The sequence below is a fragment of the Poecile atricapillus genome, chromosome 28 (genome assembly GCF_030490865.1).
Source record: "Poecile atricapillus isolate bPoeAtr1 chromosome 28, bPoeAtr1.hap1, whole genome shotgun sequence".
NCBI lineage: Eukaryota > Metazoa > Chordata > Aves > Passeriformes > Paridae > Poecile > Poecile atricapillus.
Genome location: NC_081276.1, coordinates 3,043,278 through 3,069,613, shown reverse-complemented (window position 1 = coordinate 3,069,613; position 26,336 = coordinate 3,043,278). Strand labels below are relative to the sequence as shown.

At 58.9% G+C, this 26,336-nt stretch overlaps 3 protein-coding genes across 6 annotated transcripts; 1 reads left to right on the top strand and 2 right to left on the bottom strand.

Annotated features, from left to right (window-relative positions):
- Positions 1-2,324: 2,324 nt before the first annotated feature.
- On the bottom strand, positions 2,325-6,348 carry C2CD4C (C2 calcium dependent domain containing 4C). The gene has a single exon (XM_058858815.1). The coding sequence runs from the start codon at positions 5,940-5,942 to the stop codon at positions 4,680-4,682; it is 1,263 nt and encodes a 420-aa protein (XP_058714798.1). The 5' UTR covers positions 5,943-6,348; the 3' UTR covers positions 2,325-4,679.
- Positions 6,349-8,312: 1,964 nt separating this feature from the next.
- On the bottom strand, positions 8,313-13,766 carry SHC2 (SHC adaptor protein 2). 3 transcript variants are annotated; one of them, XM_058858811.1, is made up of 13 exons: positions 13,212-13,766; positions 12,689-12,759; positions 12,257-12,317; positions 11,960-12,079; positions 11,812-11,865; positions 11,568-11,619; positions 11,271-11,397; positions 10,953-11,133; positions 10,807-10,873; positions 10,553-10,717; positions 10,025-10,326; positions 9,708-9,846; positions 8,313-9,573 (listed from the first exon to the last, which is right to left on the bottom strand). In XM_058858811.1, the coding sequence occupies exons 1-12, from the start codon at positions 13,677-13,679 to the stop codon at positions 9,718-9,720; spliced, it is 1,797 nt and encodes a 598-aa protein (XP_058714794.1). In that variant the 5' UTR covers positions 13,680-13,766; the 3' UTR covers positions 8,313-9,573; positions 9,708-9,717. The 3 variants fall into 3 exon arrangements, with proteins under 3 accessions (XP_058714794.1, XP_058714795.1, XP_058714796.1); XM_058858812.1 differs by having other exon boundaries at positions 8,313-9,545; XM_058858813.1 differs by having other exon boundaries at positions 8,313-9,458.
- A 3,033-nt stretch (positions 13,767-16,799) lies between these two features.
- LOC131589178 (hippocampus abundant transcript 1 protein-like) lies at positions 16,800-26,327 on the top strand. Of its 2 annotated transcripts, none has more exons than XM_058858361.1 (12): positions 16,800-17,072; positions 17,550-17,645; positions 18,115-18,177; positions 19,193-19,320; positions 19,730-19,844; positions 20,344-20,562; positions 20,735-20,848; positions 21,338-21,409; positions 21,651-21,763; positions 21,865-21,962; positions 22,506-22,672; positions 22,755-26,327. In XM_058858361.1, exons 1-12 carry the CDS (start codon positions 16,989-16,991, stop codon positions 22,962-22,964), a joined length of 1,479 nt encoding a protein of 492 aa, XP_058714344.1. In that variant the 5' UTR covers positions 16,800-16,988; the 3' UTR covers positions 22,965-26,327. The 2 variants fall into 2 exon arrangements, with proteins under 2 accessions (XP_058714344.1, XP_058714345.1); XM_058858362.1 differs by lacking the exon at positions 16,800-17,072 and adding an exon at positions 17,135-17,302.
- Positions 26,328-26,336: the final 9 nt, after the last annotated feature.

The window sequence follows — 26,336 nt, the reverse complement described above, 5'->3', positions numbered from 1 at the left end:
AGAGAGCCAGGTGACGAGGAGCTGGAGGTCACCTCTGCTCCCGGCTGGCTCTTGAGACACCAGCCCGGGGGTTTCCGTGTCCCCTGGAGGAGCGCAGTCTGCTGGGTGCCAGCGGCTAACGCCGGGGTGTCACTCTCCACTGATGTGACTACAAAAGACTGTGGGATTCAATTAAGTTCTGTTTTCCTCCCAGTAACAGTGGGAGTCTCTGCTCTCCCCTTTAAGGCAGACACGCTGCCATGGAAGACAAATGCTTGCAATAAAGCGCTGGAGCGCGGTGCCGGGGGAGGCCGATGCTCCCTGCAGCCGGCACTGCCCGGATCGCCTCCGCCGCTCCCCCGCGCCCTCCCCGAGCCTCTGCACAGCCGGTCCCGCAGCAGCCGGCCCGGTCCGGTTGTCCAGAACCGTGTGGCGGAGTCGCCACGGGCACCCGGCTGGCTCCGGCGCAGGACCCGCAGGGCCACCCCCTTCCCCGCGTGGAGCCCCCCCGCCACCGGCCGAGCGTTGCCAGGCAACGGGAAGATGCTTTTCTGACCGAAACGGGAAATCGGCAGCCGGAGTTGGGAGTGGGGGGAGGGAAATGGCTGGGCTGGGGCTGCCCTCGGGAGCAGGCGAGGCTCCCTCAGCCTCAACAGCACCCAAAAAATCCAGAAAGGAGAAGCAGCCGTTGCAGCCCTGCTCAGACAAAACTGCCAAGGACCCCCGAACAGAGCCAAGGACAGCATTTGGCACCGGGACCTCCAGGCTGGCTGGAGGATGGGGTAGGGACAGGCTGTCCCCCAGCAGGGACAGTCCCGCTGCCTCCTCACTGCAGAGCTCTCCCGGGAGCCTCGGCCCTGTCGAACACCCTGGATGAGACTGAAGCCCTAATTTGCCCTCTCCCTCCCTCGCCAGTCATCACGCCATGGCTAAATGAGCTCCAGGCAATTTTCTCAGAAGTTGAGTCCTCGCGCTGCAGGAACACAGGGCTAAAAATAGCCAAGGCCTGTGTGTGCCTCTCGCCCAGGTGAGCCTCACTCCGGAGATCGGGGCTCCTCCACAGCCAGCCGCCTCCCCTGCTCTGCCTCAGTTTCCTGCACAGATTGGGCCACCCAAATGTGCACCAGAGCAGCAGCCTCAGGACCCTGGGTCAGAGGAATCCCAGTGCAGGGGAAAACTCCCAGGGCTCAGACATCACTTGGTGTGCACAGTGCTGGGCAGAGCCACCCTTGGGCTTGGAATTTCACCTGGCTGTGCTTTACCTGGGCATTCCCTGACCCGAGGGTCTGCGTTGTGGGGATGTATCACCCTCTTCCTCAGCAGCAGCTCCCAGTTCAGGCGCTCCTCTCAGCATGACCAAGCTCCCGGGTCCAGTGAGGCAGACGCATTTCCTTCCCACGGTGACTCAATTACAAATTCAGAGTTAAATCTTCCCCCACAAGATACCCCTCTCCACCCCTCTGGCTGCTTCCAGCGCTTCAAGTGTTGAACACTTTCCAGGGATTTTCATGTGCTCAGGCTGACCCCATCCACTTTGGTTCAGACTAACTTAATCAGCCTTATTTTGTTACTAACTGCTGCAGCTTTGGACCTCTAGAAAAAGCACGACTTAAATTATTAGCACCTACCAAGCTGCTTTCACCACCCTGGTGGGGGCCAGAGGTGAGAGAACAGATCTGTTCCCACCCAGCCTCTATAGCTACCAAAAATGACAAATTATCAGAATTGTGGAAATTAGAAAAATGGCATTTAGGTAACAGGCAAACACTCCTCTTTTCTTTGGCAGCATCTGGCTAGGAACAGATTTGGAAGTGGCAGGTGGGGAGAAAAGAAAGCAACCTGAATGCTGTCAGCTGGGTGGGGGGGCCCTGGGAGTGGTGAAAACAAAACCATCACCATTTTCTTCATCACCAGTGCTGAGAAGGGCTGCAGGGGTCAGGCTGGGGGAGCAGGTGAGGAGGAGGAAGGACACCCACAGTGTGTGGGAAGAGGCTCTCCCTCACCACAGCCCTGGCTGTGAGCTGGCAGTGCCATGGCTCAGCACAGCCCTGAGTCCCCCCTCAAGCAGGAACAGCACCTTTCCCCATGTACCCACCTGCCCCCAGGAGATTCACTCCCACCTCACCCCACGGCTGGTCGGCAGCACCAGGGAAAGAGCTTCAGAAGCACCTTGAGCCCCTGGAAGGCTGTTTAGAAAGGGGAGCAGCACCCAGAGGTGCAGTGATGCCCCATATCTGGACAGTGCTGAGGTTCCAGCTCTGCTCCCTCACACAGGGAACTGTGAGGAATAATGCTCGGAAATATCTCGGGGAAAGCAGGAGCCAGGGCCACACCTGCATCTGTTTTAGAAATTACTTTATTGCACTAAAAAGAGTAAATAATCTGTAAACAAACATTCCATTCAGGTATTAATATATTTTTCACTCCAAAAATACATCATTAAATCCAGCCACAGAAATATCAAAGCAGGAACAATAGAAAATAGCTCCAGAAGCAGAGAGACCCATCCAAGCAACAGCCCTGGCTCCCACACCACCAGCCCAGCAGAGAGCAGGGCTTACAGCAGCTCATCCCAGGACTCACTGCATGGCCACACACCCAACTCCAGCCAGCTCTGGGACAGGCTGGGGTGGGGCAGGACAAGAGCCCCCAGGCCCTTGGGTCTCCCTCTGGGGTCAGCCTCACCCCAAGGAGCAGCCCGGGGTTCTGGTCTCAACATCCTCCTCCCCCAAACCCAAAGGCACACAGTTCTTCTGAGGGAGATTTGTCATTCCTCAAACCTCTCAGAGCACCAAATCTTCATCCCAGCTCCCATTCCCCCTCTTCTTGCAGCCTATCCCCCCCGCCCCTCGCAGGCTCAGCACCCCAGGGAGCACAGGGTGCTGGTGGTGTGTGCAGGGGCTGTCAGGCAGCAGCCAGCTGGGCAGGGTCCCCTCCCTGCCCCAGACCACCTCAGGGGCAGGATGTTCACCCCACACTCTGGAATGTGACACCTCTCCCTATCCCCCACTCCCCAGAGCCCTCATCTGCCCCCAGGATGAGCCTGGGCACTTGGGGGCCGGGGACCATCCCTCGTGCTGGCTCCTGGGGGAGCACAGGGAAGGCTCAGGTGGGAAACTCCCTGTGAAGGACGGACATGTCAGCTCCTTATGTCCTGCACGGTTTGTTTTGAACCACAAGCTCGACAAACAGCCACGATCACCCTGAATCCCCCCGACATGCAAACACGGTGCAATCAGAACTATGCCGTGTGTACCTGGAACATATTTACAGACAGAAGTAAAACACTGCGAAAGATCAGCCTCGGATATAAATAGCCAACACTGAGATCTGCCATCTGCTGCAAAAGGACAAGGAAGGAACATCGACTGCCACCACAGAGGTTAACACATGTGTGCGTGTGTGTCCACGCGTGCTGCAACAGGCGGGGATGGGAGCGCTGCAAATCCTGCTCCCTGCACAGAAACATGCAGAGCCCGACACAATGGGTGACACCACACCAAACAACAACGCAGCGTGTTTTATCCACCTGCAGAAGTGCCCCGGCACTCCCCACTCCCACTGTCCCCAGGCAGTCAGCCGGGATGACAGGGTGGGACGGGAAGGGTTGGGAGCACCTCGCTCCCTCCCCAAAGAAAAGCTGAAAGCCAGGTCAGTCACTTTGGGAAGCCAGATCCTGCTGGGCACAGGAGCTTGGTGGCCCCACAGGACACATCTCTCCTGCCCAGCGGGTGCAGCCACTTGAAAGATTCTCAGCCCTCATAAGCAAGGGAGGGTGGAGGGTTGTGAAGGCTCAGCCTGCCCTCCTGCCCAGTCTGGGATGGCCCCAGCACTCAGGGAGGGCTACTCCTGTCACCTCAGCATTTGTCAGCAAGCAGATCTGCTGGGACACTGCCTGGAACCATCCGTATGCCCAGGGCAAGGGGTGCCAGCCCCAGCATCTCCCTCCCGTGGGCAGGGGAAAGGCACAGGCAGCCTTCTGGATTTGGGCAAACCAAAGCCCCTAAAGCTCCATGAGCAGTTTCCCACTGGGGGTCAGCAGTGGGGGACAGCGCTAGGGTGGGCAGGGAAGGCAGCCCAGGAGGCTGCAGATGTCAGACCAAGCCAACCTTGCAGCCTCACAGGGCTGGGATGAGTTCAGGAAAAGCTCAAAAGCCACAAACCTGACTCATCTCCCAGGGTGACCGCCCTTGGCCCACTCTTGGGTCACCTCTGCAGTATTTTCATTGCAGTTTCCAAGACTAGAAACTTGTCTTTTAAATTAAAGCTGTTGCCTGACTACAGGCGCTGGGGCTTTGAGAGGTGGCTGTAAGTGTGCTACAGAGATTTACCCACCTCCAACCTGCTTGGCAGCAGCTGGAGACCACAGGCACAGGGAGGGAAGAGTCCAACAGGTGCTTCCATCCTTCCTGGTGAGGAATGGGCTGGAAGCTCCCCACTTTCTGCTGGGCTCTAGGAGATGCAGCCCCAGGGCAGGACCAGGGAGGGAGCAGAGGCAGAGGCTGTGGCTACCAGCTGGTGTTGGCAGAGCCCCACAGCAGCACCATTCCTGGGGACCCCCACACTCTGCCACAACCCCCGCCCTCCTCAGGGGGCCCTTCCAAACCCTCCTCCAGCGGGGCTGGGGGACAGAGCCGGCCTCCCTGCCTCGCCCCGGCCCCACAGGTGGGAGGGCTCCCTCCGGGGCTGGTAGCAGGTACCTACAGGCAGGACAGGAGGGCGGTGAGTGGCAGCTCCTTCTCCCCCAGCAGCGTGTCCCGCTTAAGGCTGCTGCCCTTGTTGACCACCTTGAGCTTCAGGGACATCTTCCTGGCGTGGCCGGGGCCCAGCCCATCGAAGAAGAAGTCCTCGTTGAAGACAGGGTTGCGGCTGTTCTTGACAATGGTGCTGCGCTGCTTCTGCAGCTTCCCAGGGTTGAGGCACAGCGAGACGCAGCAGTTGATGCTGCGCAGGTCGACGAGGGCATCGTAGAGGTCCTCGGCGGAGACAAGGCGCACACGCAGCCGGGCGTTGGAGGGGTCGTACTCGGCAGCCAGGCGCAGGCTCCCGCCCCGGCTCAGCCGCAGGCTGTGCTCCCGGTCACGGCCCGCGGGCAGGTCCAGGGGCAGCAGGGCGGTGGGAGGATGCGGCCCGGCCGGGGCGCTCCTGGCGCGGCGCTGGGCACTGGGACTGGTGTCAGCCGAGCTGTCGTCAGTGGACAGCGAGCTGTTGCGGGCCACCGAGTGCTTCAGCTTGATGACCTTGGACTGGCTCTCCTGGCTGAAGAGCTTCAGCAGGGAGACGGAGCGGGAGAGCAGCGGGGAGCCGAAGGGTGAGGACTCTGCTGAGGAGCACGTGTCGCTCTCACCGCCGCTGAAGTAGCGGCCGGGGTGCATCAGGGCTGCGCCGAGGTCAGAGGGTGTCCGGCGGCCGCTCTCGCCGTTGAGCTTGGCTTTGCGCTGGGCGCTGGGCGAGGTGACGGGCGAGGGGCAGAGGCTGCTGTGCTCGCTGTGGAAGAGTGACTCTTTGCGCCGGGTGTGGGGGCTCTCCATCAGCGTGGCGAAGCCGTAGGAGGTCTGCGCCTTGGGCACGTAGGGCAGCGACATGGCCGTCTGTGCCTGCGGGTCCACGTTGGTGCCGCAGCTCCCCTCGGTCCAGTCCTCAGCGGTCTCGATCTGGATGATGTGCCGCCCGGTGGTCCGGGACCGGGACCGGGACCGGCTGGACGGGCGGGGGCTGCGCGGGGGCTTGCGCCCGGCCAGGTCCTGTTCTGAGACTGAGGCACCCAGAGCAGCCGCTGCGGGGACCTCGGAGCCCTCAGCCTCGGCAGGTGCCGCGCTCAGCTTGGGCGGGATGAAGAAGTCGGGGATCTTGTCGGGGGTGAGAACGTTGCTGTAGCGGGACCCCCGCGAGGAGTCCTCTGTCCCCCCGCCCCGGGACCCGCCGTTCTCCGCCACCCCGCGCAGCCGCTCCAGGAGCCACATGTTGCTGCCGGGTGTGGGGCTGGAAGAGACCCGAGGGGCGACGCTATCACAGGGGGCCGGGCACCGGCAGAGGCAGGACGAATCCGGAAGCCCCGGGAGCGACCCGCGGCACCGAGAGACCCGAACCTGCCAGGCGGGGGTGACGGGACAAGGACGGGAGGGAACTGGCCGCGCCGAGGGACACGGGGACCCGCCAGCCCGGGGAGGAGCGCGAAGGAACCGGCGGCGCGGAGCGGGGGTCGGGGACCCGGGGGACAGCGACCCGGCGGCGCCGAGGGATGCGATGGGACGGGGCAGACGCGAGGCGACGCGATGCCTGGACAGACGGACCGACCGACCGGTGCCGCCGCGAGCGGGACGTTGCCGGGAGCCGCCGCACCTGGAGCGGAGCCGCCGTCGCCACCGCAGCCCGGGCGGGGCGGGCGCGGACGCGCTTTTATACGGCGGCGGTGGCGGCGGCGGCTCCGCTCCTCGTCCGCGCCGCTGCCGTAATCCTCCGAGTGCGGCGCCCCATCATTTCTGCTCGCCGCGCTCGGCCAGAGCAGGGCTGGAACCGGGACCGGGACCCGGACCGAGCGGGACCGGGACTGGGACCGTGCGGCCCCGGGGTGCTGATGCTCGGGAGGTGCAGGAACCCTACCCCGGGACAGCCGGCGGTGTTCCCAGGGGAGTGTCAGGTTTGGGATGGGCCCAGGAGTGGAATCGGGACGGCAGCAGCCCCGTTTCAGCCCTCCCGCCCTCCCGGTGCCCCCAGTCCGGAGCGTGGCCGTTCCTCTCTGGGAGCAGCCGCTCCCCACTCCCAGATCTTGTTCTCGAAGCACTGAATGAGGACAGCAGCGTCTCGGGGCTGAGGAGCTGCCTCATCGAGTGTTTTAATATCGCTCTGGAGGAGCTGGGGGGGACAGTGCCACATGTCACACAACCCACCAGGCCTTGGAGGGATGAGATGGTGGCTGGGGACACCGGAACAAAACGTCAGGAGGGTCACGGAGCATCACTGCAAGTCCCGGTGTTGCGGGGCGTCGGTAGACTCAACCGAGTGATCGGGCCCAGCCCCGGTTCCCCCGGGGATTTACAGCCTTGGGCACAGGGATGCACCGAGAGGGACAGTGGCACAAAAGGGTCAAGCGGCTGTTCCTTCCTGGCCGCTGCCCTGTGGATGCCGTCAGGCTGCCGGGAAACACCATCATTCCGCAGCAGCGCAGGGCTGGGAGTGACGGCCAAGGAGGATCAGCCTGGTGTGGTGAGCGCCTTCCGCGGGGGCTGCTGCGGGAGGCCTCGGCTCCCTCTGCATTCGCACTTGGAGCTGGTAAAAAGAAGCGTCCGGCCGTGCCGAACCACACCGAGGGCTGGGATGTCTCAGGGACAGCACTGGGGAGGGGACGGTGTGTCCTGGCTGGACCCTGGGCTCTGACTGCGGGATGCTGAGCCGGGTCCCGCAGGGAGGAGAGGGCAGATGGAACCCGGGGGAGGAGGACGAGGCTCACGGAAGGGGAAACTGGTGAACAAAAGGCCGATGTTTGCTTTTCCTCCACCCTTCGAAACTGCGGGTAAACAAGGCGCAGAAATGGTTGAGTTCCCTTGAGATAACAAAGAGCGCTGGGGCCGGGCCAGCTCTGCCCGAGCGGCTCGGGGCTGGTGCCTGCGGGGCACAGAGGGGAGCAGGGCGCTGGGAGCTGCCTGGCTGCGGACTGGCAGGGCTGGGGACGCTGGCAGGGGCTGGCAGAGCTGGGGACATAGCTGGTGGAGCTGGCAGTGTGCTACCACCTGCTGGAAGCTACGAAGGAGGGAGACCTGCTATGGGAAAGGGTTTGTGCAAGAAAGCCCTGAATATCCGAACTGGGCGTGTCTGTTGCCCGCACATTTGAGACAGGTCCAGGGACGGGTTGGTCAGCGAGATCTCCAAGGCCCCGGGAGAGCAAGGAGGCCACGTCCTCTGCAGCTGCTCTTCCGTGGCTTCCAAACCTTCCCAAAACCCCTCAACCTCCCATAACACCGCAGCCCTCCCATCACTGGGGCTGAAGGAGCCCTTCAACCCACGTCTGGGTTGAGGCACAGAGCCCCCTGCACCCGTTGGCACCACACCTCAACCAAAGTGGTTAAAGCCCTGAAACAGCCGCCCCACCAGTCCTTCATCCCTTCAGGGCAGCATCCCCAGGGCTGCGGGATGAAGCTCTGCCAGCAGGTGAACCACACAGACTTGGTTCTCCGGCAGCAAAAGAAGTGGGGGCCCTCACTGCCTTCCCTGCCTCTCTATTGAGGGAACAGTGCAATTATCTTTGCAGACACATCACTCCATGACAAAAAATAGCAGCTGAGATGGAAGCACCATGTCCCCGCAGAATCCAGCTATCAATGGAAAATTACGCATTCATTACTGGGCTTTATTTAGGGGCTTATTTAATTCATTGGCTCAGCCGGCACTGGCCAGCCTGGATGCTGGCCATCCCCAGCAAGGGGCTGAGGGTGCTGGGGTGACCCTGCTGCCCGAGGTGGGTGCTGGGAGCAGCACTGGGCACACGGAGCAGAGCCAGGACAGGCCACCAGCAGCCAGGACTGCTGCTGGACCCCCCCAGCTGGCTGCTGCCCACCTGTAACACAGGAAGCACAGCCAGGCCCACCCACGGCTCTGGTTATGCTGGCTGCCACATTCACTAGTGGGTCACAGCTTGGCTTGTGCCACTCAGAGGCACTCCAGGAGGTTCAGGAGTGGGTGGCCATGTGCTGCTCCAGGAGGAGGCAAGAGGGGAGCTGGCAGCAGCCAGCAGGACAGGGAGCTGCCAGGTGTGAGGAAGAGAGGCTGTGCAGGGCCAGCCCTGGGTGCCAAAGGCCACTCTGAAGCCAGGGGGACACTGGGTGATCCATGGGGGATCCATGGGGGAGAGAGGGGCAGAGACAAGTGTGACTGGACAGGATGGGTTGGCCAAGGTGAGACCAGGCAGGAACAGGCAGTGACGGAGACCTGTCCCAGCACCATGCCCAGGGGTGGCATGAACCACCTGTGTTCCTTGCTCATTTCCAGGTTGAATTAGAAATGTATTCCAAACCACAAACCTGTGCCCAGCAGCAGACACAGGGCAGGTAAAGGGGGCTGTGTGTGCCATAAAAACCTGCCAAAGCCCTGAGCTGGCCAGGGAGCCCCCACGGGCCATGGGACACCTCGTGAGACAGTGCCAGCAGCTCAGCCCTGCCCTGCACCTTCCCACAGTAGCTCCATCCTGGCCATGGCCTGGGGAAGGCTGCAGGGGCTTGGGGCCACAGGGAGCATCATGTGGCAACCATTCCTGGGGAGAATCCAGCTGAAAAGGGATGTCCCCAGCAGGAACATCCAACAGCACCAGCGTCCAAGAGATGGTCATGCCTGTCCCCATAGGCAGAGCCAAGCCAGGAGCTACAGCAATGTCCACCAGCCCCCACTCCAGTGCTGGGGCAAGTGAGGGCAGCCCTGCCTGAGGCTTCAGGCTCCATCCCTCCTGCTGAGGCCACCAAGCAGTTCCCACCCCAACAGCATTTCACCTGTACGTGTGGAATTAAACATCTTTGTGTCCAGCTGGGCAGGGTGCCCCATGCAGATGATGGAGGTAGGCAGCAGCCAGGGAGGACCTGCAGGGCCAGGGACCACAAGACCTCTCTGGGGAGGAAAATGGAGAGCCTGACCCCAGACCTCAGAGGCCAGGCACAGCTGGAGAAGGAGAGCACAAAGCATCCCCAGTTTTGCTGTAGGGTGAGTCCAGAGCCAGGGGAGCAGGTCGGGGACTCACGTACCCCCTTGGCATCACTGCTTCCTCTGTACAACCTGGCGGAGGTGCAGCTCGCTCTCTGCTGCCACGATGGGCTGCGCATTCTCCCGGTGGTGGCTGATGAGGTGGCTGATGCTCTCAAACAGCACATCCTTGGTCCTCACCTGGGGCCGGGGCACAGTGATCCTCAACTCAGGAGAGTTGCCTCTCATACAGCATCCACTTCCAACACCCTGTGCCTGCCCACGCTTGTGTCCCCACAGCCCACCCCACGCTCTGCCCCTACCCCGGTCCCAATTGCCCACCCCAAGCCCTGCCCTCACCCCTGAGCCCTGCCCTCACCACTCCCTCGGGATCCACCAGCAGCAGGTGCTTGGGCTGCCCGCTGTGCATGCCGGTCAGCACGTACTGCCCCGGGTTGGTGAGGCTGTCCCGCACCAGGAAGTCCCCGTCCATCTGCAGGAGCCTCTCAGCATCCCAGCGGCTCATCTTCCCGTGGTACCAGGGCTCCCGCCGGAGCTGCTCCTCCGTGGGGGCGATCGGGGCCTTCCGCGTGGGGGGGCTCGGCCACTGGTCCTCAATGGGGGGGCTGGTGCCACCCCCTGCAATGCACTCGTGGAGCTTCAGGGCATCCTCAAATGGCCCTGTGGGATCCAGGGGTTGTGGGGTGTTACACCAGGGCACGAGGCAGGGCTGGGCTGTGGTGTGGACAGACCCCAGCTCACAGCCCCCAGGGCACTGCAGGGCACTGCTGTGGACTCGGCCGGTGCCAGAACCTCTGGGGCTGTGGTGGGTGACCCAGACAGCTGCTGGCACAGCTCGACCGCTCCACAGCAGGTTCTGTGCCATTCCCCTGGTGCAGTGGCTTACTCATATCAAAGAGGTCCTTCTTGGGGCTCTCCTCCGCTGCCCCATGAGCCACCAGCTCCGGCTCCCAGGCATCCAAGCTCTGCGTGTTCACGTACATGTGCTCCTCGTAGTCCCGTGGCCCCAGGGCGTGGCTGTCTGCCTGCAGGTACCCGTCGCAGGGCTGGCCTGCGAGGACAGCCATCACCGCTGGCCAGGACTGGGCAGAGTCACAAGGACCCCCCCAGCTCATGGCTTCCCCCCACAGCAGTACCCACCCTGGCTCTCCAGGTCCCAGGGTGGCCCCAGCTGGCTGCTCGGGTCTCGTCTGGCTGCTAACCCGCCCTAGGAAAGGAGACAGTCACAGTGCTGGGGGGGCCCTGCCTGGGACCAGCAGTGCCAGCAGTGGTTCTGAGGGGCTCACCTGGCCTGGGGGGACAGAGCTGGAGGGCTGAGTGCGGACGTGGCCCAGGGCTGTGCTGTGGCGGAGCCGGGAGTCGACCAGGCCCCCTGGGGGAGGCTCCTTCCCTGGGATGCTGTTGTAGTAATCGTGCTCAGCCGCCTCCTCATCCTCCCCCCAGGCTGACTCCTCTGCAGCCAGTGCCCTGCAGCAGGGATTGGTGAGCTGGGGACACCCTGCCCAGCTCAGACCATCCCCACACCCTGCAGTGACTCCCAGAGCCACCCCCAGCCAGGGGACATGCCCGGGACAGGGGTGCAGCAGGGCCCCCCGCCCCCCTACCTCTCTGGGGGTACCACCACCTTGGGGGGGCTGTGTAGGTACTGCTTGAAGCGCAGCTCAAAGGCCTGTCCCACCGTGCTGATGACGCTCTGCGCCAGCCCCTCGCAGCACTCCAGGATGTGGCAGGCTGTGGACAGACAGATGGACGGTTTGAGTGTTTCCTCCACACTCCCATCGCTGCAGCAGGACCACCCTGAGCCACCCCTCATGTTCCCCGTGAGGGATCTCCTCCTCCAGCCTTCACCCCCCAGTGCAACCCTCCTCCACAGAGCTCCCAGGCAAGGAGGCCGGTGTCACCTCTCTGGTTGATGGGGTCCTTGGCGACATAGGCAACATAATCCGTGGTGTCCTGCAGACAGGGGGGGAGATCAGCACTCATGTCCTGCTACTGTGTGGAAAGCATGGCTGGAGGTGTCAGGACAAGGGAACAGCTTGGTCCAAGCCCCATGTCCTGACCCAGGCCAGGCTGCCCCGTGCTCAGCTCAGCCATAGGCAGTCCCTGTCCCCATCACCCTGGGGGCCCGGGGTGTGCATGACTCACCATGTCCCCACCGGAGGCGAAGGAGATGGACTGCATGTGGTGGTTGGCGATGATCTGCATGGGGAACGTGGCCCAGGGGGGCATTAGCAAAGGGGCTGCTGGCTCACAGGCTGGCAGGTAACAGGACTGTGTGCCCAGGAACACTCACCTGGCGTGTGGTGGGGATCATGAGGTTCAGCCCATCAACCGAGATGTTGACAGCGATGCTCATGCCAGCGAAGTGCAGGTTGCTCTTGCCCAGGATGGAGAACAGGGCTTTGTTGGGAGCCTGACAGGGGAGAGGATGGTGGGGGCAATGAAGACCACCAGGACCAGGCTTCCTTGGGTGAATGAGGAAAAGGGAGGGGTGCCCCAAGAGGCCCCAGGCCCACAAACTGGGCAGGCACCCCTAATGTCCTGTCCCACAGCCTTGTCCCAGGGACGGATAAGCTGAGTGGAAACTCACCTTCTTCTTCCAGATGCCCTTCACACCCGGCACTGCCTCGTATAGTCTGTTGATGGCTTCCCTGCAATGGACAGACCCTGGCCTGGTCACTGCTCCAGACCCCCAGCCCTTCCCAGCTGCCTTTTCCCCCTGACATTGCTCTGTGGGGTCTGGTGGCACGAGCCCCCACATCCCTGGGCGACGCAGCCTCCCCGCAGCGCTGCCCCACGTCACGGCCCGTGGTACGTAATCCCAGCTGGGGCCACCTCCCTTCTCCTCTTTCCACCCATTGATCTGCGGCAGTGCCCTTCGTCCGTGTCCCTGAGTGCAGGGTGGGTCCTGCAGGCCATGGCTCCCCCTGACCCACGTTCCCCTCTCTGCACAGGGCCCTGGGAGCCACGAGAGGCTTGGGGTGGCAGTGGGGTGCAGGAGGGTGGGACTGCAGGGCCGTACCTGGTGACCTGTGTCCTGGTGTTGAAGTCGAGGGACCTCATGGAGCGCAGCACCTCAATGCACCCCATGTACTGCGGGGGGAAAGCAGCCAGAGCAGGCGGCACGACAGGGCAGGCAGTGGAGAGGAGAGGCCGGGTGTCAGCGAGAAGGGCCTTCCACACCAGCTCCAGGGATCACACACACAGCAGCTTTCACCCCCCACACCAAAACGCCCCATCACATGCCCAGCCCCCGTGCTAAGACCCCACAAACTCATCTGTGTGCTACAGCTTGTGATGCCTCAGAGGGGCTGACAACGCTGGAGTCCCAAGGTGGGCTCCACGGCCCAGCAAGCCCCTGGCCCCATCACGGGAGCTGCATGTGCCGGGGGGCGGCTGCTCCGGACCAGCCGTGGGGTGGGGAACTCGAGGGAGGGCTCTGCCCGCAGCCGTCGGGAGGAGCGGCCGGACCCGCCGAGCCCCGCACACGCCTGGGGCCGGGGTCTCCGCGCCCTCCCGCATCGCCGGGCTCCGGCGGGACTTACCCGGACAATGTAGGAAACGCCGGGCCCCAGCACCCGCTCGTCGGGGTGCAGCCAGCCCTGCGCCGGTTTGCGGATGAAGCTGCCCTTACGGCTCCACTCGTCCCCGCCGGGCCGGGGCCCCGCGGGCGCCGCCGCCCCCCGCGCCCGCCCCGCCGCCCCCCGCGCCCGCCCGCCCGGCAGCGCGCAGGGCGCGGCGCACAGCGGCTCGCAGGCGCCCAGGACGGCGGCCAGCCCCGAGGGGAACTCCGCCGCGGCGGGGGCGTCCCGGGCGGTGCCGGCGGGGCCGCGGCCGAGGAAGCCGCTGGAGCCGGGGAACTTCCACTGCGGCATCCGCGGCAGCAGCGCGCAGAAGGTGGTGCCGTGCTCGGGCTCCTCGCCCGCCGCGGGGCACGGCGCGGGGGCCGGCGACGGCATGGGGGCGGTCAGCGGCTCGTCGCGGAAGCGGTCATACTTGGGCTCCGGGAGCATGCCCGGGGCCGCGCTCCGCTCCGCTGCCGCCGCGCCGGCTCCCACCCCCCGCCCGCTCCCCCGGGGCCGCGCCGCGCTGATGTCATGGTGCGAGCGCTCCGCCGCCCGCCCGGCCCCGCATCCCCCGCCCCCGGCCCCCCCCGCCGGACCCGCGGCCGCCAGAGCATCCCCGTCCCGCCCAGCATCCCCGCCCACCTGAGCATCCCCGCGCACGGCAGCATCCACCCCACGCCTGGGCTGCCCTCGCCGCAGCCACCCACGCTTTGCCCTCCGTCCTGCTCCAACCCCCCCTGGCCACCGCCTGCGGCCCCTCCAAAGGCTCCAAAGCCCTGCGAGTTTCCAGCTTTGCTGCAAGCCTTGGCAGTGAGGGGTTGGGGGTAGCAGGCAGGGGAGGGCGACGGCCCCTCCCAGAGCCACAGGGCTGAGGCACCGCTCGCGTTTTGTATTAGCTGGAGCGAAAGCGGACAGCAGCCCCCGGCAATGCTCTCGCCCACAACAGGGACATTTTCTGCTCTTTCCACCTCTGCATTCCCGGGAAGCGCTGCAGAAGCCCAGGGCTGGCCGGGGAGGCGGGGGGGGTGGGCTTGGCCAGGCTTCGATGCACAAGCGGGCTGCCCTACTTCTGTGCCTCCCAGCCCACTGGGCTCTTTCGCTCTGATTTCATCTGCCTCCCAAGCCAGATCTGACTCCCGCTTTGTTTATATCTGTCTGGAGGGCTCAGGCAGTAAAAAAGCACAAACATTTCCTTGTTTTTCTGCTTGTAACTGCAGCAAGCAGGGGGAAAAATAAATCCCACAAAACCCTTAAAGGGACTTTCTGACCTCAATCGAGCAATTCGCCCTTGCTCCTGCCCCGGGGCTGCTGCGTTTTTCCAGCACTTCAGAGGACTCCAGGCGAGGATGCCCAGAGCAGACCCACAGCAGCTCTGCTATGCTGAAGCCCCTGGGACCCTCACCTTTCCCCAGCCCTGCATCCCCTCCATCGCCAAAGTGGTCTTAATGTTGGGGTTCCATCCCCACAGCATCACAGGCGCTTGTTTTTTTTTGCCTTTTAGCTGTTTCCAGCTTCCCGAGGAGCTTCCTTGGGCCTCACTTGGGTCCAACACCCCCCGCCCTCGCGGCAAGCGGCACAAACAAAACCGGAGCCTCCCCGGGGACCGGCCATGCCCTGGACAACGCAGCCTCCTTTGTCTTTCCTTCTCAGTGTCTCCTGCTCCCTGGCAGGTGATGGGGTGAGAGCCAGTAATTGCTCTAAGTGCGATCAATAAATCAAGGTAATAGAATTACCTCTGCTGTTGCCAGGTTGGGAACCGCTTCCCTGCTCTCTGATCTCTCTCCTTGCTTTTGTTTTTAAGCCGCTGCAGAGCACTGGAACAAATCAGGATTCTCTGTGCTCTTAGAAGCGGCTCTAGGAGGGTGCAAGGGGGGCTCAGGTCCTTGCCCAGGCTGTGTGCACGTTCCCGGGGGTCTGGGGTCAGCCGAGGGAAGGCACCGTGTCCCTGCGGAGCTCACGGGTGTTTTGCCCAAGGGCAGCAGCGTGCAGAGCACCCCGGGGACCACGGGCACCCCGGGGCCTGGGGACAGCACAGCCGGGCACGGTGCAGCAGCCCTGGGGAGATGGAGCCGCTCTCCACTCCACTCCAGTCCCGGGAAATCGAGGGATTATTTTCATCTTTCAGGTGGAGTTACCTGAGGAGACTTTCCCCGGGGTTTAATCATTACTTAAAGGAAAACCTCCATGGCCAAAGGCTGGATCACAGCCTCCAGCGCTCCGCGGCCGGGCAGGAGCCCCAACAGCCTCTCGCTGCCCCACGGTGAGACCCCTCCAGGCACCCCAGGTCACCTCCCGTGTGCACCCCCTGCCCGGGGCGGCCACCTCGAGCTGGAGGGGTCGAGCAGAGGGTCCCCAGCGAGCATAAAACTTATTTAAACTGTACTAATTAATCTCCTGAGCCCGCACCAAGGCAATCAGCACCATGCGCTCTCCAGCCCGTGCGGGATTAATTAGGATGCGCCCCAAGCCCTGGTGGCACCGGGTTTGGGAAAAGGGACGGGATCACTTGGATGTCACCACCCCGGGATGCCGGTGCTGAGGACAGAGCCACCAGCTCAGCACCGGGAGAGCCGCGACGGGGCAGACACGGCCCTTCCCTGTTAGTCTGGGGCACAGAGTGTGCCCTTGTCTCTGATGCCTAGCTCTGACATCCAAGAAAACAATGAATTCCATATAAAACCATGAAAACAATTGTTAAAGTTAAATAGAAAAACTAAAAGTGTGTGTAGATTAGGGAGTTTTCTTAAATCACTGGGTGAAAAAGAGTATAAGCTAGTTTAAAGAACAGAAGACAAAGTGGAGGGTTTAGGGTGTTGTCTCTTTTCCTTCTTCATCTTCTTCTAGAGGTTTTTGGGCAGAAATAGGTGACTGGATAGAGAATGCTGCAATGCAGCATACAGGTGTTGGGTCATTGGGTCACTAAGAAAAATAATTTATGTGTCTATTGTTAATTGGGTAAGAATAAGTATAAAGATAAAAAGGCTGTGCAGTTTGGGGTCATTTTGTGCTTTTCAAGTCAACTTGAGCCAAAGCTGTGGTGGGTTGAACTTGTGAAGAAAGTCTGGGGAAGACCTGCCAAGTCTTTTGATAATATATATTTATAAACACGAAAAACAAGAAGTAAACGAGCCTTTGGAGAATCTTTCCTGAAACAGAACTGAGATAAGGGAAACTCCCTTTGAGGAGTTATTCCATAGGGGCTCAGCCCTGAGGAGACTGAGATTCCACAGCAACGCTTCCCGAGCCGCCGGTGCCGCCAGTCCCGCGGGGGCCGCATGTCCTTGTTCATCCCGCCTGCCCCAGGCGGGAGCGGTGCCCGTGGCGGAGCAGCAGCCGCTCCCAAAGGGGCTCTGGATCGTTCCCGGGGCCGCCGCCCGTTCCCGGGGGCCGCCGCCCGTTCCCGGGGCCACCGCCAGTGACGTCATGGCCCCGCCCCATCCAGCGGGAAGTGCCCGCCCCCTTCCTCATCCAGCCAATCACAGAGCAGCATGGCCGATGAGGAAGAGGCGGAGCAGCCAATGAGGCGCGAGGAGCGGCGCACCGGAAGTGCCGGTTCCCGGTCCGGGGGCGGGGCCAGAGGGCGGGGTCGCCCCCTCCGCTCCCCACCCCCGCCCTCAGCCCCGGGCCCGGCGCTCCCCGCCCGGTGCCGGTCCGGTGCCGGGTCCGGGCCCGGGCTCGGGCTCGCGCGGCCCGGCCCGCCACAGGGAGGATGGGGCAGCCGCGGCGGCCGGCGATCGGCAGCGGCCCGGCGGCGCCATGACCGGCGAGAAGAAGAAGAAGAAGCGGCTCAACCGCAGCGTCCTGCTGGCCAAGAAGATCGTGATCCGGGACGGGGCCGGCGTGAGCGCGGGGCTGCCGGGGGGCGGAGCGGCCCCGGGGGGAGGGGGCGCCGGGACTGACGGGAGCCGCGCGGGGCCCGGGCGGTGCCGGTGTCCGGTGCGAGCTCCGCGCTCTCCCCGCTGGGCCTCAAACCGCTCCTGGGGCACGGGCGCGATGGAGCCGGCGGCTGCTGCAGCCTGAGGGATCCCATGGATGAGCGCTGCCCCTGCCGCCTTCTCGCCGCCTTCTCGGTGCGCTCCCGGTGCTGGGCAGCAGAACCGGCGCGGGCCCGGGCAGGGGATCCCCCGCCGTCCTGCCGGGGTTGCGGTTTGAAGCATCCCGGGCTGTCCGTAGGATGTGAACACGATTCACAGCAGCGTCTCTCGCTGCCTTCGCTCGTGTTTCGGATCCCCCTCAGTGTGTGAGCTCTCGGAAATGCAGGACGAGGCTGCTTTTGACTTTTGACTCAAAGGTTTTTGACTTTGCCGTGTTTTGCAGCGCCAGGGGATCGGGGAGCCCAGCGTGTACCACGCCGTGGTGGTGATTTTCCTGGAGTTCTTTGCCTGGGGGCTGCTGACCACGCCGATGCTGACGGTGAGTGTGTCTCCATGGGAGTTATTAAGGTCTTAACACAACCTTTCCTTGGGGAACTGTGGAAAAGGAGTCTTTGGTTATGCAAAAACATTTAGACACATTAGGCTGGTAATGAAAAATGCAAATCAAACGTAGAGACAGCATGAGGGGACCCGCAGAGAAGTGATGTGGTGACATCAAGAGAAACCAGAGGGAGTTCAGGTGATGGGGAAAGGCATGTCTGAGGCTCTCTGAGCCTCACCCAAGCATGCTGGAATGGTTTTTAGCCCTGGAAAATGTTAAAGACAGTGGTTTCCCATACTGGAAAGGGCAGGCCGAGCTTTTCACGTAGAAGCATTGCTGGCAGGATATTTCCCCCTTTCCCTGGATTGTGCCCTTCCAGGTGTCTGGCTGGCAGATGCTTACAGAAATTTTACAAAAGTTGCTAGCTCTGACTTTTTCATTTGGGTTTGGTTTGTCTTTCTTCCAGGTCTTACATCAGACTTTTCCTCAGCACACGTTCCTGATGAATGGCCTGATTCATGGAGTCAAGGTAAGGAATATTCCTTCCAGGATTTCCTTTAAATCCATCATTGGTGCAAGAAGGGCAAGCCATTATTATAATATTATTATAATAGAATTTGCTGATGTCAGCCAATATTTGGCCAGTTTGATGGGGCTCTGGCAAACCTGATGCAAAAGGAAGGACACAGACATGGGGCAGCTTGTGCAGCTGATTTTACTGAGCAGGAGTGACAGTGTGCTGCTTGTCACTGTGGGGCTGGAGTTACAACAGCGGTGTGTTTCAGCTGGAAATATTCTCACCAGCATGAGATCAGCCCTGTGCCCATCCTCTGGAGCATAACAGAACAACAAATCAGTGACATCTGAACTTATCAGTGATAGAAGCAAAACCAAGTGGCCTCAGAGACCTCCAGGCAGGAGGTGGGAATGTGCTGTGGGACTGGGGAGCTTCTTGGACTAAACCAGCATTCCCAGAGCAGGCAACAGTTGTGAACAGGCAATAGTTGTGTGTTCTGACTGGGAAATCAGGCAACACAGACAGTTCTTGGCTGTCTCTGGCAAGAGGAGCTTGGAAAACACTGCCAGATTAATTTGCTGGGCACATCTGTCAGCACTGAAACACTCTGCCCTGCCTGCCTTGGGAGACAGGGAAAGGCCTTGAATAATTTTATTTGTGCTTAATGGCCCTGGCTTCTCATTGTGTCTGTCCTGTCTCCACCTACAAGAGAAAGCTTTCCCCAGAACTGCAGCAGCTGTTGCCATGGTGGAGCTTTGCCAACAGCTTTCCAGGTCCTGGCAGGGCTGCCTGGGTGCCCACAGCACGGGCAGAGCTCTGCAGGGAGCAGGAGTGGTGCTCAGTGGGGTCTTACTGCTTGAGGATTTGTTTTTCCCTCCCTTAAAAGGCTGTGGGGAGTTTAATAAACTGCTCTGCTGTAACAGCTTTGGTTGCTTGTAGCAATCAGTAATGGGTTGTCTCCTCCTGGTGTTGTTGAAAGCTCTCACTGAGGGGTTTCTCTGTCCTCTGGTCTGTCTGTCCATCCCAGGGTCTGCTCTCTTTCCTAAGTGCCCCGCTGATTGGTGCTCTCTCTGATGTCTGGGGCAGGAAATCCTTCCTCCTTCTCACCGTCTTCTTCACGTGTGCACCAATTCCCCTGATGAAGATCAGCCCATGGTGAGTTCACCCTCAGTGCAGCCCCAGGGTTCTGAGGAGGGGAAGGAGCACGGGGCTGAAGGAGGAAGGTTTGCAGGTGCTCGTTTCAGGATGAGATGGAAGAGTCTTATCCACCTCAAGGATGGAGGAGGATGCTCAGCCTAGAGACTGACTTGTCTGCTTCTGATGGAGGGTTCAATTGGGAATAAAGGGTTGGCCTGTCCTCTGTGTTTGTTCCCCAGCTCAGTGCATTATTTCTCTTAGGGAAAACAAGTGATAAAACTTCAGGGACCACCAGACTTAGGGTCCATGTTCCCCAGCCACTTCTGGTGTGCTGGAGGGACTGAGGGGAAAACAAGGGAGAGGCTGTGCTTCAGCAGCTGTGAACTGTGGTGTGGTTGCTCTCTAACTCTGCCTTGGGCTCTTGCAGGTGGTACTTTGCTGTCATTTCCATGTCTGGAGTGTTTGCTGTCACCTTTTCTGTGATTTTTGCCTATGTTGCTGATATCACACAGGAGCATGAGCGCAGCACGGCGTACGGCCTGGTAAGGAGCTGAGTCACTGTCCTGGCTCTTGAAAGAAATGTTTGTGGCTTTACAGGTAGGAGAGTTATAAAATTAGGGTGGGAGATTTATTGACTAATCACACAATCTCTCTGTCCTTCTGTTTGGGATTTAGCTCTGAGGGGAGGCTGATCTCTGCCCACTCTGAGTGCTGGCTGTGTTGTATAAACCAGCCTGGCCCTTGAGCTTTCCCACACCAGGGAAGTGGGGTCTGTGATGCTGGGTGTGATCCTGCCCTTCCTGGAGCTTTACTGACAGGACCATGTGGGAATTGCTAGGACAGCTTTGATTTCCCTTTGCTAGAGCTTAGCCCAGGTGTACCAAGAGATTCTGTCATCTGTCTCTGCACAGATGTGCATGAACCCTGTGAATTCTTGTTTACCTCTCCATCAAAGATGTCAGAAGGAGTTCTCCTGCGTCACTGGGGAGGAGGAAATGGGCTCTAGGAAGAGGAGGCTGTAGGAATGTTTTGTGCTTCCAGGTGTCAGCCACGTTTGCTGCCAGTCTGGTCACCAGCCCGGCCATTGGCGCGTACCTTTCCCAAGCCTACGGTGATACCTTGGTGGTTGTGCTGGCTTCAGGGGTGGCTTTGCTGGATATTGGCTTCATCCTGCTGGCTGTGCCCGAGTCACTGCCTGAAGAGATGCGCCCGGTCTCCTGGGGAGCCCCAATCTCCTGGGAACAAGCTGACCCATTCGCTGTGAGTGACCCTGCTGCTGTTTTCCTGTGTAATGCTTAATGTTTGCTTTAGTCCTGCTGGTTTTTAAGGTGTTAAACCCTTGGTTTGGCTGTCTTTGTACCTGGAGATTTTTCAGTGCTGTTAAGTCAGCTTTAAAAACATTCTTTGTCGTTCCCTACCCCTTTCCCTGCAGTCCTTGCGGAAGGTGGGTCAGGACTCCACAGTGCTGCTCATCTGCATCACCGTCTTTCTCTCCTATCTTCCCGAGGCCGGCCAGTACTCCAGCTTCTTCCTGTACCTGCGACAGGTCAGTCTCTGTCAAAGCTCTGGCTGCAGGAAATCCTGGCCTATTAATACAAGCAAGAGTTGTGCCACCTGTCCCAAGGTGGCTTTTCTTGTCCAGTAACTCAGTAAAGCTGAAATGTTAAGAAACAGTGGTTTGTTCCAGCTCTCCTGAAAAATGTGTGAGCCTGCTGACTGCTCTGTAGGCATTGCCAGGGGTAATGCTTGGCTTGGCTCCTTGCTGGTGTCTGCCTGGCCATCCTGGCTGTGCCACCTTCAGACACAGGAGCTCAGTGCTTTAAAACCATTTCTTCAGCCAGAGGAAAATCTTCGGTTTGATTCTTGTGGCCGCCCAGAGGCAGTGGCTGTTAATGTGCGGGTCCCTGAGAAGCAAATTCAGTTAACATGAATTTTCAGTAAACATGAAGAGTACAAACATGAGTGATATTGATGGAAGTGCTCTTGTCACCTGGTACAAATCTGCCTGAAAAGTCCCTCTTTGATGTTTTCACAGGTCATTGGTTTTTCCTCAGAGACTGTAGCAGCCTTTATCGGTGTAGTTGGAATTCTCTCTATACTGGCTCAGGTGAGAAGCAATTTCTGTGTTGGATTGAGCAATCTGCTGTAAGAATGTCCAAAATTTCTGATTTTGGGGCTGCTGAGTTGTCAGAACTCCTGTGGCCACACAGACTTTTGAAACAGAGAAGATCTTAAATTGTGAGGGACCCATAAAGATCATCAAGGTCACTCAGATTCCTGTCATCCTGTCTCCTGGTGTTGCCCTCTTTCTTTGTCCCTGCCTTGAAAACATCTGTTTTTCTTTCCAGACAGTCGTGTTGGGAATTCTCATGCGTTCAATAGGAAATAAAAACACCATCCTCCTGGGATTAGGCTTCCAGATCCTGCAGCTTGCCTGGTATGGCTTTGGATCACAGCCTTGGTGAGAGTTTGCCCACATTTCTCTCCTTCTGTGGCCTCTCCCACCCTGCAGCGCAGGGCGAGGCTGTGGCTGCTCCTCACAGCTGCCTCCCTCCTCCCCAGGATGATGTGGGCAGCAGGAGCTGTGGCTGCCATGTCCAGCATCACCTTCCCAGCCATCAGTGCCATGGTGTCGAGGAACACAGACCCTGACCAGCAAGGTGAGTTATTGGGGACCCATCTGATAGCAGGGGGATCATTCCAGCAGGTGCTGAGCTGGCACAAGGGCAGGTTCTTGGCCATGGTGGTGGAGGGGTGGGCAGGAACATCTGTGGAGTGTCACTGTACTCACAGCAGTATTGACACAATTATTTTGACCATGGCTGGTGCTTTATGAGGGAACTCCCAAGTCATGCAAGTGGGTGTTTGGTGTTGTCTTTCTGAGGCAGAGGAGGCTGCTGTGTTTTGCATGCCTCACAGTACATCCCTGAGCCCTCAATTAAATTCCAGTTCATTGGAAACTGTTGCTTGATGTGCCCATGCTTATTTCAGTCTGCAAAGCAGCAGCAAGCCCAGCATTACTGGATTTTGTAGAACCTGGCACTGAGTGAAGCTGCTCATCTGCAAACTCCTCCCCCTGCACATCAGCCCAGATCCAAGCGCTTGATCCTTTCTCTAAATATCTCTAAATATGTATCCTCCAATAAAACAAGTTTCTTTGGAAAGCTGGAGGCATTTCTCCCCCTTCCTCACTCTGTCCCCAGGTGTGGTGCAGGGGATGATCACTGGAATTCGGGGTCTGTGTAACGGCCTGGGGCCAGCGCTCTATGGTTTTGTCTTCTATCTCTTCCACGTGGAGTTGAACGAAATGGCTGAGGTGGAAACTTTGGGCAAGGCCTCCAAACCCAACATGGCCAACCCTACAGATGAGGTACCTGTTCAGCTTCTCGCTCTGTTTGCTGGGCTGTGTTTGCCCTCATGCCTGAATCATTCCTGTCTCTCTGTCTCTACAGAGCAGCATCATCCCTGGGCCACCCTTCCTGTTCGGGGCGTGCTCCGTGCTGCTGTCGCTGCTGGTGGCCCTGTTCATTCCAGAACACAACCTGGCACTGAGGTCAGGCAGCCACAAGAAGCACAGTATGGGGGCCCAGGCCCACCCCCACAGCCCACCAGCTGGGGGGTCGGATGGCAAGGAGCCCCTGCTCGAGGACAGCAGCGTGTGAGGTGGGACAGGGGACCAGCCTCGTGGCTCGACTCCACGTCAAGGACGGACTCAGCAGGAGTTCAGGGAGGGGGAGAGAGGGATCCGAGGTAACAGACTGTGCCACTAACAGCTACTGAGGAGGGACGAGGTTTCCCTTCGAGCCAAATACACCCAGCTGGTGCAAAAATGGAATTGTATCACCTGGTGCTGATGGAAAGGGGAGATACGGAACTGCTCCACTGGAGGGATAGTTCTGGAAAGCAAACCTGCCCTTGTGCGTGTCCCCTGTGTGCCCTGCCAAAACCCTCTGCTCGCCGCTCACGAGAGATGGAGCCAGCGTGGGCTGTGTTTGGTGGGAGCTCACTGAGTTTCCTGGAATAAAATCTGGCATTTGCTCCATGCCCCATCCCTGATACAGCTGGTTCCTGCTGCTGGCCCCTGGCACCCCTGCACGTGTGGTGACACGCTGAGGGGATGGGGTGTGTGTGTGTGAAGCACAGGCAGTGGAGCTCTGAGCTTCCTCTCTGCTGGAGGGCCTGAGGAATTCTCCCATTCTGCCCCAAGTGAAACAGACCAAAAAAATATAAATCTTCTGACTTAATGTTCTGATGAAGAGGATAAAAATGAAGTTGCAGCTGACACAAGGGAGAATGGGCAGGTGAGAGAAGGGCAACTTCATGAATTACAAACGTTTGGATGGCCACAACGGCTGCAGTTCTATTTGGTTTTCTTTTTCTTGTCACTCTGAGGTGGCATTTGCCTGTTGCCTCCATGGGCAGTAGGTAAGAGGATTTTTTCAGAAATCTTTTTCTGGAGCTGTTAGGATTGTTTAGGAGATACAGTTCTCTGGCAGGTTGGAGAAACAACTTGGCAGTGCTGAGCACTTTGGAGATGCGTGGTTTCCTGGGAGAAAGGTCAGAGAAATAACTGTTTACCATGAGCACTTATATAAAGCATGTTGGTTTGCCCCTAGGCTCCTGCCATCTGATGCTAAACCCAAAGAGTGTCCAGAGCTGGTTTATTCTCAACCCAACAGATCCTGGTGGTGAAAGTTGTGTTGATTTGGACTTCGGGGTCTGGATTCCATGTGGCATTTCTGAGCCTGCTGTGGAGGCTTTTGTTTATGGAACAGTAGAACTGCAACCTCTGCTGCAGGCTCAGCTGTGCTCAGAAAGAGCAGGAGGTGCTTGGAGCATTGTGAAAGGAGCTGAGGCAAACAGGGAATGTGTGGTTGTTTATAGAAATGTGGCAGAGGGCAGGAAACAATTGTTCTTGTTTGAGTAAATAAGAAGTGGTGGCATTGAGCAGTTCTGGGAAGTAAGGACCAAACCAAGGACACTTCAGGACTCTTTTGTTAAAGGAATTGAGGGTGCAGCAGCCAAACCAGATGCCTTGGCTGTTCTCTGGCTGGGGTCCCCTCTCTGTGGGTTTGGGGAAGGTTACCCAGGGGAGAGCAGCCAAAAGGGACGCAGTGCTGACCCTTTACATCATGGATCTTTGCAGACACACAGCAGCGACTACAAATGCCATTTGGTTATCAGCCTTTTGGTTAAAAGTTGACAGTTTTGCATTGACCTGGCCTAGTGGCAGTTCCTGTGCTCAGAACTAGGAGCAGCTGGGACATGGAGGGATGCTGAGGTGGGTCTGAGGAACAGAGCCAGCAGGAACTTCTTCCTTGACCTGCCGTGACTCCATTTTTCCCAAGCTCCTTGTAGTGAAACTCCCAATTCCCAAACATTAGTGGGATGGTCAGTACTATGTGTGCATGGCGAGCTTTTATCCTGAAGGAAATCCTGTCACTTGCACTTCCAGGCAGCAGTTCCCCCACCTCTGTGTTCCTCACAAAAATGCCTTTTTTAGACGGGACTTTTACTGAGTCCTGGTGATCTGTTGATTTACAATGGATTAAAGTGAGCTGAAGTAAGTTTTTCCCTCACACACAGATGAAATAAAACATGGAACCGTTACCTCGCTCACACAGAGGCACTCGGAGCTTCACGGGTACGATATAGCGACACGTTACAAAAAGACGTTACAAAAATCATAATTTATATGATATAAAGTATATAGATATATATTTTTAAAAGTCCTCTCCCTTATTTCATAGTTTATTGAAACCAATGTGTTTCTGGTCCCATTCCCTCACCACTGCTGCTGCCTGGGGCCTCTCCTTCCCCTTAGACCCCAGAACTGTCCTGCAATCTTCCCTCCCCGGTCATGTCCCTCACCAAGCGGCTCCTGAGCTTCTGGCGATGCTGACTTGTGCATCGTGGAGTGTTTTGGTCCCTTTGTCAACCCCCAAACTCGAGGCCAGGTGCTGCCAGCAGGTGACTGCCATGTCAGGGGCCTGTTTGGTGACAGGCTGTGCTGTCACTGCTGGTGGCACTGGGCACCAGTGGGGTTACAGCACTGGGCAGGCAGCTGGGGACATGGCAGCGGGTGTGTGGAGGGGGGTACAGCACCAGGCAGCAGCAGGACCTCTCCAGGTGCCATTAGCAACAGAAAGGTGGCTTGTGCTGGTGTCCAGACTGGGGAGCAGGGGCTCTCTGAGGCACAGGGGTGCTGGAAGCAAGCAGGGATTCCTTCCCACTTCATTGAGGTTCCTCTCAGCCGGTTCCGTGGGGCCTTGTCCTGCTGCCTCCCCTTCCCTCAGCGTGGGGCTGTGACCCCTGCACTGCTCTGCCTCGATGTGACAGAGCAGGAGCTGGGCCAGGCCGTGCTGGAGCTGAAGTTACCGGAGCCAAATGAAGAACGACTTGTTCTGAAGGGCCGGTGCTTCCACAGCGTCCCACGTGGAGGCTGGAAAGGCTGTGTGGAGCATTCAGCTAGTTTTGCCAATTCTTGTTACTTTATATGAAAACACAACTTTTTAAAAAGGAGTCTTTTCTTAAAATCTGCTTGATCTGCTGTGCAGTGCCTGAGCCTGGCTGCTTAACATCAGAATTCCCAGGATTTGTCTGCAGGGACTTAAAATCTGGGATGGTAACAGCAATGCCCAAACACAAAGCAAAAATCATTTCAGTCACCTGTCAGCAGTCCTGGCAGGTCAAGTGAATTTCAGCTGATCTTGTTGCATTAAAAACCCAAATTACACCATTGCTTTCTCTTCTGCCATTAATTTTTGCAAAGTAGTAACTTTTTACTTCCCTGTTTTTATTCTTTTTCTGCCCTCCAAAGGCTGTTGACAGCTGTGGTATCTTTAAAGTGTGGGCAATCAGCCCCACCTCTGCTCTCTCACAGTTCACCATCACGTGCGTTCGTGTGTCTCTTTTTTAAGCTAACTATAAAATGTATTTATTTCGGTTCAGGTTGTGTTTGGAACTGGCTAATCTCTCCCTCTGATGGATTATTTATTAAACTGCTGCTTTCCTGTTGTGTCAAAGGTCTCTGT